We start from the raw sequence: 12,649 nt of genomic DNA on the forward strand, positions 1-12,649 counted from the left end.
GCACATTACCCTACCAGGACTCCATGCTACTATATAACTCTACGTTATATTCAATATAAAACTAGAGATGGAGTATAATCCATAAATTTAGATTCAATATTCAAGCAAAATACTATTTTTGAAATTTTTAGTAAATGGACAGAGGGATACTTTAAAAAATAAAATCAATGAACATTCAATATTTGAAAAGCATTTCCTATAAAACAATGAAGTTTTAAACTATCAAGATCCTAAATATCAGCTTATTTTCACTTGGTACAAACAACACAAATCCTTACAACTCAATAACAAAATTTAAAAATGGACAAAGGATCTGAATTGACATTTGCCCAATATATAAAAATAATCAAGAAGTACATGAAAAGATGTCCAACATCACTGTTGTACTTAGGTGCCACAGAGCTGGATTCAACTCATAGCAACCCAGTGTACAAGACAAAGAAACACTGCCTGGTTCTGTCCCATCCTCATAACCTTCATTCTGTTTGAGTCCACTGTGCCCATCCATCTTGCTGAGGGCCTTCCTCTTTTCTACGATACAAATGCCTTAATAAATTTAATGTATCAGCTATCAGCTACTGTTGGTAACTCAATTTTAAACAAGAACTTCCACCATTATTACTCTTTTTTGCAACAAATACTAAGATCAACTTTAGAACATTTTCCTTATCCCAAAAAGAAACCCCATACCCATTAGTAACCACTTTCTCAATTCCCCCGAAACTTTGGCAGCCATTAAACTTTCACCCCATTCTGGGCAGTTCATATAAAAGGAATCATACACTATGATGTCCTTTATACTGACTTCTTTCACTTAACACAAAGTTTCAAGCTCATCAATGTTGTGGCAGTTATCAGTACTTCATACCTTTTCACTGCTAGATACTATTCCATAGTATGGATAGATAACATTTTTTGTTTCTACTTTTTGGTCATGAATAATGCTATGAATATTCACATATAAGTGTTTGTGTGGATATACATTTTCATTTCTCTTGGGTATAGATTTAGGAATATTGCTTAATTTATGGTAACTCCAAACTCAGTATTTTGAGAAACAGACTTTTTCCAAAGCAGCAGTTATGAAGGTACTAATTTCTTGACATCTTTACCAACAGCTCTTTTTTTCTGCACAACCCCCCCTTTAAAAAAAATAATAGTAATATGTGGCATTGTGAGTTAACGCACCAGACTGCAAAGGCGGATGAACTGCAAGGTCAGTGGTTCAAGCTCACCAGATGCTCCTCGGAAACCCTATACAGGGTCGCTATGGGTTGGAATGGACTCCAGGGCACTTCACAACAACACATGGTATGAAATGGCATCTCATTATAGTTTTCATTTACATTTCCTTAGTGACAATGGCTAGACTCCTGGTGTGGCGCTTTAGGATCAGCACTGGCCTGGGAACTACAAGGTCAGCAGTTGAAACTCACTAGCTGCTCCTCAGAAACCCTATACAAGGTTGCTGTGAGTTGGAACTGATTCAATGGCACTTAACAACAGTGACAATGACTACCTTGAAGTTTACCCTTGTTGTTAAGTGCAGTCCTTGCAGTTCAAATAGCTTTGCAGACTGGCGCATTAACTAACGCACAGCGTCACACCAGGACTCCTGGAAACCCTATACAGGTTCATTATGTGTCGGAACCAACTTGTAGCACTTAATTCTTTCTGAACTCTCAATTTTATTCCACTGATCTGTGTATCTATTCTTATGCCAACATCATAGTGGTATGACATAAGGGTTCTTCATTACTATCTTGTTGTTGTTAGGTTCCATTGAGTTGGTACAGACTCATAGTGACACTACGTACAACACAACAAAACACTGCCCAGTCCTTGACCAACCTCACAATTGTTGCCACATTTGACCCCATTGATGCTGCCACTTTGCCAATCCATCTCGCTGGGGGTCTTCCTTCTTTTCTCTGACCTTCCACCTTACCAAACATGATATCCTTCTCTAGCTTTCAAGAGGGAACCTAGATCCCGAGGGCATGGAGGAAGGTAGACTCTCCACTGAGTAGTATCCAATCTGTCTAGGTGGGAATGATGAAAGGAGATACAGATGGGTCTCTTGTGATGCAATGCTCTTTAACAGTTTAAAGAGGTCATTTGTAGCTGATTTTCCCAATGCAATATATTATTTGATTTCTTGACTTCGGCTTCCATGCAAGTTGATTGTGGATCCAAACAAAATTAAATTTTTGACAACTTGAATCTTTTCTTCATTTATCATGTTATTTATTGGTCCAGTTTCAAAGTTTTTTTGTTTTTTGTTTTTTTTTACATTGAGGTGCAATCCATACTGAAGGCTAGTCTTTGGTCTTTTTATCAGTATCTCAAATTCAGTTCAATAACCAAGGTTGTGTCCAAGTTGTAAGTCTTCCTCAAATCTGGATGTCAAGCTCTGCTTTATATAACCAGCTTCTGAGATTAATTGCTTAGCATACAAACTGAGTAAGTATGGTGAAAGAGGATACAATCCTAGCTCACATCTGTCTTGATTTTAAACCATTCAATATCCCCTTGCTTTGTGTAAACAAGTGCCTCTTATTCTAGGTACAGCTTCCTCATGAACACAATAAAGTATTCTGGCTTCTCATTCTTGGCATCCATAGTTAAGATCTACATAGTCGAAAGTCTTTGCATAGTTAAAAAAAGCAAAAATAGTATCTTTTTGGTATTCTGTTTTTATAGCCAAGATCTTTCCTCCATTGGCAATAACATCCTTACTACAAATGTAGCTGTGTAGTAAACTTTAAACTTAAGAAATGTGAATCCTTCAAAAATGTAAGAATATTGACTATTTTGAGTCATATGAATTTTCATGTAAGACTAGCCTGTCAATTCCCATAAAAGCCAGCTGGGATTTTGATAGGTATTGCCTGACGCTGTATATCAATTTGTGAGTACTCTCTTTTATAATACTAAGTCTTCTATGAATATGGATTATCTTTCCATTTATTCAGGTCTTTAATTTCTTTCAATGTTTTATACTTTTCAGTATAAATCTTATACGTGTGTGAAATTTATTCTGAAGTATTCATAGAAATATAACTGTTATACATGTGTATTTACCTTGTACCCTGCTTGCGGTTTTCTAAGGATTTTTAACAGACAAGACCATGCCATCTACAAGTTAACTTTACTGCTTCTATTTCAAGCAGGATGCTTCTGATTTCATTCTCTTGCCTAACTGCTCTGGTTAGAAGCTCCAGCATAATGCTTAATAGAAGAGACTGGCCAGGCTGGTTTTGTTCCCCATCTGTAGAGGGTAAATATTCAGCTTGTCACTATTAAGTATGTGTGTTGTTGTTAAGTGTGGTTGAGTCAGTTCCAACTTATTTCCTAAAGGTATAGGGTTTCCAAGGAGCAGCTGGTTGGTTTGAATCACTGACCTTGCTGTTAGCAGTCCAGTGCTTATCCTACAGCATACCAGGATGCCATTAAGTATGCTAGCTGTGGATACTTCATAGATGCCCTTGATCAGACTGAGGAAAGTCCCCTCTATTCCTAGTTTGTTTTTATCAAGAAGGATGTTGGATTTTGTCAAATGCTTCTTCTCCATCTACTGGGATAATAATGTGTTTTTTATTCTTTATACGTCATGGCGTCAGGATTGGAGAAAAACTCATTAACAACCTGCACTATAGACGACACAGCCTGGCTTGATGAAAGTGATGAACACTTGAAATATTGATGGGAAGATGAAAAATTACAGCCTTTGACAGGGACTGAACCTCAATGTAAAGAAAATTGAAATCCTCACAACTGGACTAATAAATAATATCGTGATAAATGAAAAAAAGACTGAAGTTGTCAAAGATTTCATTTTACTTGGATCTACAATCAATGCTCATAGAAACAGTAGTCAAGAAAACAAATGATGCACAATACCTCTTTAAAGTGTTCAAAGATGTCATTATGAGGACTAAATTATGGCTGACCCAAGCCACAGTATTTTCAATTGCCTCATATGCATGTGAAAGATGGATAATAAATAAACAAGCGTATAGAAGAATCGATGCATTCAAATTATGGTGTTGGTGCATGGACTGCCAGATGAACAAATAAGTCTCGAAAGAAGTACAGCCAGAATGCTCCTTAGAAGTGAGAGGATATTAAGACTTCGTATAAGATGGCCAGACTTTTGCACATGTTGTAAGGAGGGACCAGACCCTGGAGAAGGAAAAGTGGAGGGTCAATGAAAAAGAGGAAGAGTCCAACAAGATGGATTGAAACAGTTGCAGCAACAATGGATTCAAACATAACAACAATAGCGAGGATGAGGTAGGACTGGGCAGTGTTTTCTTTTGTGCAGAGTCGCTATGAGTAGCAAATGACTATATAGCGCTGTGGGTTAATGCGCTGGACTGCAAAGTTGGTTTGAACCTCAAGGCTGGCAGTTCAAGCTCATCAGTTGCTCCTCAGAAACCCTATACAGTGTCACTATGGGTCAGAAATGACTCAACGGCACTTAACAACAAGCTAAAGGACATTCATTTTTTTTTTTTTTAATTAAATGTTTTATTGTGAATTGTGTGATAGTCTACATGGGAGAACATTAGTTTTACATTCATTCTATCATCTATCATTTCATTGGCATAGTTGCCATCCCGTCCATGCATCCTCACCCAACTAAAGGGTGTATCCTGTAAGCCTACACCCCCACCACAGTCCTCAGCCCCTTTCCATCTCCTAATCCCAAGTCCCCAGCCACACCATTGCTTGATGTTGTCTTCTCTGCCTCCATCTCAGGCCTCACCGCTTCTCTGGGTAGGATTCCGCTCTCCGCTATTCTCCATTGATAGGGTCCTCCGCTCCTAGACTGAAAAGTTAATCACTCCCCTCCTTGCTACAAAATGTAAAGGACATTCAGTTTTTTTTTTTTTTTTTAAATGTTCTATTGTGAATTATATGATCGTTTACATTCATTCCATCGTATATCATCTCATTGCCATGGTTCCAATCCCCTCCATGCATCATCCACCGACCAAAGGGTATATCCTAGATACCTGCCCCATACCTTCCCCCCCCACCCCCCGCAAGTTTTCGGCCCACAGTCCCTTTTCCTCTCTGGATCCAAAGTTACCAGCCGCTTCATCACTCCACGTTGTCTTCTCTGTCTCCATCTCAGGCATCTCTGTTTCTCTGGGTAGGGTCCCGCTCTTGGCTCTTCTCCATTGATGGTCCTAGAGACCTCCGCTCCTAGACTGGAGAATTAATCACTCCCTTCCTTGTTACAAAACGTCTACCTTTGCATTTCCAACTCTTATAATCCATCCTGATAAGCATTATTCACTACAGTATCACGAGTTAGCCATCTGTATTTCTTTTTATCAGCTCTGCCCAGACAGATTGAATAGTACCCACTGGAGATTCTGCCTTCCTCCATGCTCCCTAGTACTAGGTTCCCTCTTGAAAGCTTGTAAGCCAGTCACTTCTTGCCTTTGCAGTGCCCCCCTCCATATTTGAGTATCGAATGACCAAGTTGCCCATCTCCGTCCACTCTGTGTGTGGAGCGGGTGGGAATGTTTCTTGCTGTGAGGATTTGTTCCTTCTTTTCGGTTGCTGTTCCATAGGTATAGGTCAAGTTCATCAGATTGTATCAGCTCACTCTTTTTTTTTTCCCCCCCTCTTATTTTTTTCTCCTGTTTGAGCTCTGATCGTCCTGTCATCTGGTCCAGGTCACGTGGGTATCATCTGCACAGCTGCACGTGTGGGCGCTCCTGTGCACATGCCCTCTCTTCCAATCAGCCGGTAGCTCCACTCTCCTCTCGAGTCCTCCATGGCCACGCCACTGACTCTGGGCTCAAGAGTCCCCAGGTCTCCTCACACTGCTTGCCAACCAGGTCTCCAACTGGGTCCACAGAAGTTCACTGAACATCGTGGGGCTTAGCATGCAGCTTCATTGCTGCTTTTACCCCACTTCTCCCCATTGGTGATGTGTGTAGTCACCAATCAGAGCGTGCATTTCCATTGAGTCTTAGTCTTGGAAGGGGGTAGGACATTCATTTTTGAATTTTAAACTAACTTGCATTCTGGGATATCCAATCAATACTGTTGAAAACTTTGTTAGCCCAGTATCCTGATATTATAAACTGAACTATGAGAAACCTGCTGTTTTCAACTTCACCTGTGCAATTCAGGATCTTTTCTGATTGAATAGCCAGTAAATAAAAACAAAAAGGAATGCAAAGGCTAATGTAAACCTTAAAATGTGTAACTTCACTTTCAAAGGTTTGTGCTCATTAGACCACTTATCCTCACGTACTTCTGAATAATACTAAGATTCTGAGGCATTATATTCTCATTTACTTTTAACTTTGCTCTAACCCTTATTTATAACTTTAGAACTACCTCTCCCAATATTTCTTTTTACTTCCATTTTGGTTTTACACCTAAGCCTATAAAGGGAGTTAATCAACTGATTTTAAGGAGTGATGTAAGCCAAGGGTCTAGTTTGTAAAAAAAGAAGGGACAGAGAGTAGACACTGCATTTCTCTGCCCAGTCATCATTAGTATTTTGCAGTGACCAACTTACGATTCTGTTTGGAAGACGCTGCCCTAAGCTGGTTCTGATATAAAGTGAACACATCTTTTTTCTTAGTTTTCATTTTTTTTTTTTTTGCATTTTATTATAAGTGCCTATAAATCTGGCAGTGTTTTTTAAAAAAAAAATCATAAAATTGAATAACTGCTAGTGAATATCTGACACTCATAACAACAGAAAATGATTGATTATAACATATTACTAGTAAGGAGTCCTGGTGTGGTGCTGTAGGGGAAGCACTAGGCTACTAACCTCAAGGTCAGCAGCTCAAACTCATCAGCCACTCATGGAAACCCTATACTGGGTCGCTGAGTCTGAACCCAGCACTTAATGAAAGTAAGATGTAAAAACAAAACAAAATCACAAGAAACCACCATATGCTCATAAGAGTCTTTCAATGTAACTAGAATGTATCATAAACTGTGGATTATCTGTATTTTTAAATGGCAAGATAAAGCAGCGAACTAGGAAAATCATAAAAGGACTCGTCTTAATCTTACCTGCACAAGATATCGAGGATCCACATTTAAATAAGGAGACAGAGGGTTCATACCAGTTACTAGAGAGAAAACAAAACGTCACATTGCAACCAAATTCTTTAAAGCGATTTCATTTAGAGTTAATTCAGCTCCTGTTACATGTGCTTAAATTTTTGACTTACAAGCTTAATGAATGGGAACTTTTTTTTTTCTTCTTCCCATTTTTCATTTCATGCCTATCCTTCTTGTGTGGCAGTTCTAAGGTTCCTTGGTTGTACAAACGGTTTGCACTGGATTACTAGCCTAAGGATTACTGGTTGGAACCCACCCAGTGGCACCACAAAGAACAGCCTGGGGAAGTGGTAATAAGACTGTTGTCGCTAAGTGCTGTTGAGTTGGGTCTGACTTACACTGGCCTCAGCTGTGCAGCAAACAAGTGCCCCACAGCAGTTTTAAGACTGCTCTTGTGGCAGCAGATTGCCAGGCCAGTCTTCTGTTACGTCTCTGGATCACAGTTCAGAAAACCCTATGGACTTCCACTCTGTAGAACACATCAACTCAATGGCAAAGGGCTGTTTTGTTTGATTGGTTCGCTTTTTTGGGGATTGGGGTGGGGGCACTATTGGCATTGGCTCCTTCAGGGCTCAGGTCTTGCATGGGTAGTTCAGGATCTCATATAATAACAGACTAAATTACGCAAGCAGAAGAAAGCATATTCCAGGTCAATTACAAGGCGAATCCCTTTTTACTTTGCTGAAAGATTGGTTGACAATTATATAAACTGTAAAATAGCACTGACAAGAGACAAATTAAAACAAGGAAAAACAGTGGTTGGGTTTCTGTGTATGTTTTATGTATAAATATTTATAGGCAGTTCCTTTAGGACTTAGTGATGACAGCAGCTGGCTTGATTTACCATGGCAAAGCAGAGTGATTATTACCACTTTGGTGATTACCACAGTAATAGGAGTTGGGGCAAAAGAACGCAAACTTTCAGTGGATAAGACTTCAATTCCACCAAAGTTGAAAACAAAAAATATCAAGGTAAATAAACTTTCTTACACTTTAAATTTAAGTTTTGGATCCTTCTGCACCTCAGTTAATTGTTCATAAAGCTAGGTGTTACCCACAACTAACTATTGTCTTTTTCCTGGTGTGGTGCTGTGGCATTGGACCGCTAGGTCAGTTTGAAACACAAAGTTAGCAGTTCAAACTCACCAGCCACTCCTTTGAAACCCCATACAGGGTCTCTATGAGTCAGAACCAACTAACAACAATGATCTTTTTCATCAATTGAAAGCCCTGCTGCTTTTAAACTACAGCGGAACCTGTGAGAGCTGAAGTCCATGGAGCTGCTTTGTTTTTCTGTGTCTGGAACGCGTTCTGCCTTTTACAGGGTATACTGAAGCATTTTATAGCTTCTTTAGTAAAAACGATCTGAGTTTCCCCTCTCTGACAGGTTTCTACTTTACACAGGTTGACTTTTATAGGTTATACTGTATATTTTGAATTATGATACTTAGCAACATCTCTATCAGCATCACCCTAGTCCAATTATTAAGTCTCAAGCTGACTAAAGCAGTCTTCTCTCCTGATTCTTTACTTTGCCCTGCTCCTTCAATTTACTTTCTACACAACTAGAGTGGTTTTCAAGAAAAGGAAATCAGTTCTAATGGCTTCCTTCTATACATATAATCAATCAAATCCATATTCCTTATCCTGGCTTAGCAAAGCGACCATCAGCTGCTATTTCCTAGCATTCTAACGTCCTTATCTTTGCAGGCATACTGCCCTAACAGCTGTTACTCCAGCATGCTAAGTTAGTTCTCAGGACATTTGCACTAGACGTTTTCTCTGACATATTTGCCTCTCAGACATTAGTATTGTGTTCAGGTCAGAACTGAGGTGTCAACTCCTCTGGCTAACCATTCTAAAATGCTCCCCCCTCCAACAACATGCCATGCTTCTGTTTCTTTCTTTCATACACTATCACTAACTGAAATGGTTTTTACTTATGTTCTTGGCTCACCTTAGTAGGATGTTAAGTTTCATTAAGGTAAGCATCTTTTTAAAAATTTGCTAAAGTCCCAAACTAAGAAAGGCAGTTAGTTACTACATTATACGTGTTCAACGAATGGTATCCACCCTCCAGCTCAATTTATCTTAAAATCTTAATCAAATATAACAATAGTCCATATTAAAGATCTGTCCCTTGTGCCCTGAAACTCAGAGCTCCTAAAACTTACTATATATAAACCATGTACTAGACCCGGTTTGGACACAGTTTGACATTATAGCTGTATAATGATAAGTCATAAAATGTTACAAAATCATAAAAAGCTTTATTAAACAAAACACCAACATATAAAACTATTGGTCCTCAACATGTCATCCATCTAAGTCTACACACTTCTGAAGGCAATCGTTCCCATTAATCTAGACCTTCCCTAGAACAAGCACTGGACTGTGAACTACAAGGTTGGTGGGTTCAGCCCATCAGCCACTCTGAAGGAGAAAGATGAGGCTTTCTGCTCCCGTAAAGATTTACAACCTGAGAAACCTTACGCAGGGTTGCTACAAGTTGGAAGCGACCTGATGTCACTTCAACAACAAACCCTTCCCTAAGGAATTCTACTCTCTTCCATTTACACTGTCAAAATAGCAGTTTTGACATTCTCAAGGGACTCCAATGCAGGTTTCAATTTTATTTAAACTTTTCCATAAGTCTCTATGATCCTCCTATGTCCTTTCAGAAAATCTACCAAGATTGCCCCTTTGGGATTCTAGGAAAGTCTCCTATCTTCCCGAGCTGATCTGTCTTGAATTTAACTGGTCTAAATGATTCTCTCAGAAGCTAATGTTTTGACTGGAGCCTGCTTTCTGGACTGTATTGGTAAATTCCAGACGTGTCCCCAGTTACCTTTGGATCCATAAAATCATCTTCATGAGTTTCAATTTTGCTCAAGACTGACAATCTTCACACAATTTGTGTTGGCACTCATGCTGAAAGCTAGCTGAAGCCAAGATGTTTGCTTAAAATTGAAAATGCCAAACCATGTGAGAGCCCAACTCCAGTAGTTATCACACGAATGGTAATTCTATGATTTTCCATCAGTTTCTGGATTTTAGGCAGTTTCTTTAATTTAACAAGGTTGAAAATCTTCCATTCCTAAGCTCATCTTTGCGACCTTTTTGACCTTCCTTAAAATGTTTGATTCATCTAAAAACCACTGGTTGATGTGGGGCAGCACTTCTGTAAACTTGTTGCAAAGCTTCAATGATTTAGTGTCCATTCTGTGAAGGTACCCTAATATGGCTAATGTATTGCTGAGAAAATTTGCTGCCATCCTCTCAAGTTTAATGTCAAATCACTTTATTATTATTATTATTTTTTGATAAACCCATGTAATTATGAAAACCCTGGTAGCAATACCTTTTCACTTACCCTCATAAATGGGTATTTTGTCATTCTTGAGCATAAACAGTCAAGGAAAATATACCTATTCCTCACCTATCAACTATTTCTGACATTTCACATTTATGACAATGGTAAAAAAAAAAAAAATCTACTATCTCTTTTGTGCATTGATGTTTATGCGGCAGTAACAAACACTGGCACTTGGCAAGAGTAGCTCTGGCTGTGATGGTGAAACTTATGTGCCAACCTGGCTGATTTTCACAGGTTTGGAAGTTACTTAACGATATATCACCCTCCATTGTTTTATCTGATGTGGTCACTTCCCAATTCTGCATAAGACAATTTTTATGTAACAACCTGGTCTTTAGAACCATGTTGATAAACGAGGTATGGGTGTAATACAAATGTTCTTAAACCCCCTCAAGCCTTTGCAATGAGCGTTTCCATCACCAACTTCTTTGGGTCCCTAAGTCTTCATCTGAACACCTGAAGCTATCCAGTCGCGAAGATCTGTAATACCTACATTTCTAGGGTAGAGGATAGGGCACTGCCTCTGAATCTTTGACCTTGCGTACATCCCTTCCTAGAATCCTTAACTGGCTTTTTACTGCAAGATTACAAATCACTTCAGAAGGTCAGCTCACTTTTGAATTCTTCCAGATTTTCCCGCTATATTCCAAGTCATATTTGTATCGTATATATGCGTTATTGTTGAATGTTTTCTCCTAAAGGATACTTGGGGATTCAGAATATGTAACTTTATGTAATTAACTATGGGCTCGACATACAAGGAATGTATGTAAGGGCGGAAAAAGGACGAGACTTGGACATGAATGGAAGAATACATGAGGCATCTCCTGATTCCAGATCAACCTCTTGAGACTTGATGGCCGCCCAAACTCGCTCAATCTTGAAAGAGGTACTGAGCTGACATGCTAACCCCACCAACTCCACCACAGGAGTGATGCTTCTGAATGTGAACCAAAAAGTAAAAGAATAGGGGACGTGGTAAATTCAGCGTAGTCGCAAGAACCAGTCAGAAATGTTCGCCAGCTACGCCCGATACTTACCTGGTACGCCGGCCAAATCCGCGTGCGAGTAACCTGCTCCGCCGGCTCCAAAAAAGCCGGCCAATCCCCCTGTGGTTTTGTTACCGCTTCCTCCGCTACCCTCCATGGTGTCGCAGCTCCCTGCCCGTTTGCTTTCCCACCCCTTAGCCCGGGGTCGTCTGTTGGGCCGTTACCCCACAGTAACCACAGGGTGACTGGGTACCACCGACCCTTCCAGACGCTGACCTTCCGGAGGACGCCACACGTTACGCGCCATACTTCCGCTTTACGACAGTCTGCGCCCCGGAAACCGGAAGCGCCTGATGGCAGCTTTCCGGTGGTGGGAAAGTGAACGAAACCAGAATTAAAGCGGCGCAACCTGATGCAGGTGGGATTCCTGTGGAAGAGGGAAGGCAGGCGACTGGCTAGGGCCCGGCGTGGGAGGCCAGCGGAGCAACAACTGCAGAAGCAGGCAGTGGTAGAGAGGGAGTGGTGCGGGGAAGCGCCGAGACGGAGGCGCAGTCCGACCCTCTCAGGGTTAGTGAATGAGGCTTTCCACCCGGGCCGTTCCGGGGACTGTGTGCTGCGGGTCTCAGCATGAGTGCGGGCCCCGGCTGTGAGCCCTGCACCAAGCGTCCCCGCTGGGGCTCCGCCGCAACTTCTCCGCCAGCCGCCTCGGACGCCCAGAGCTTCCCGGGGCAGAGGCGCGTTCTCGACCCCAAGGACGCTTGCGTGCAGTTCAGGGTCCCACCGTCCTCTTCAGGCTGCGTCCGCGGGCGGGCGGGACCGCACAGACGCAGCGCCACCTCGCTTGGTACGTGGGGAATAAAGTCTTTGTCCTTCGCCCCCTGAGACCCAGTAGCTCCAGTCACGCCTGTCTGGGGTCCCCTTGGTGAGCTTGTAACAAGGCCACTAGTGAGAGAATGGGAACGCATTTTCTCGTTGAAACTGGTAATGTGAGAAACCCTTAGAATATTCATACTGCGGGAAATGGCAAGAAACTGTTGGCTTTTTTCCTAGTTTGAGTGAGAAATTGTCAACGAGGTCTGATTGTATGTGAAGCAGCAGCTTTGGCTCTTTCAGATTTGAGGACTATTTTGGGGAAAGTAGGGAACACACAACTTTTGCTCTTAGCTGGCATTTT

General features: G+C 41.0%; 2 protein-coding genes across 5 annotated transcripts in view; one reads left to right on the forward strand and one right to left on the reverse strand.

Moving 5' to 3' along the window:
- The window catches only part of LINC00843 (long intergenic non-protein coding RNA 843), a 35,077-nt gene extending 23,367 nt beyond the window's left edge, over positions 1–11,710 (reverse strand). Inside the window, exons 1-2 of the mRNA XM_006874596.1 lie at positions 11,527–11,710; positions 7,060–7,118 (exon numbers count right to left, since the gene is read on the reverse strand). Of these exons, the coding sequence (XP_006874658.1) occupies positions 7,060–7,118; positions 11,527–11,632 (165 nt within the window). The 5' untranslated portion in view covers positions 11,633–11,710. The remainder of the gene's footprint in view (positions 1–7,059; positions 7,119–11,526) is intronic.
- Positions 11,711–11,839: 129 nt separating this feature from the next.
- The window catches only part of PARG (poly (ADP-ribose) glycohydrolase), a 244,861-nt gene continuing 244,051 nt past the window's right edge, over positions 11,840–12,649 (forward strand). The window contains exon 1 of one of the 4 annotated variants that reach the window (XM_006874599.1): positions 11,840–12,319. Coding sequence is in view for 1 of the 4 variants with exons in the window: in XM_006874597.1 (XP_006874659.1) it covers positions 12,103–12,319 (217 nt within the window). In the remaining 3 variants the exon portion in view is untranslated. The remainder of the gene's footprint in view (positions 12,320–12,649) is intronic. The other 3 variants (XM_006874597.1, XM_006874600.1, XM_006874598.1) reach the window with 3 other exon arrangements.

Source organism: Chrysochloris asiatica, unplaced genomic scaffold, assembly GCF_000296735.1.
Source record: "Chrysochloris asiatica unplaced genomic scaffold, ChrAsi1.0 scaffold00289, whole genome shotgun sequence".
NCBI lineage: Eukaryota > Metazoa > Chordata > Mammalia > Afrosoricida > Chrysochloridae > Chrysochloris > Chrysochloris asiatica.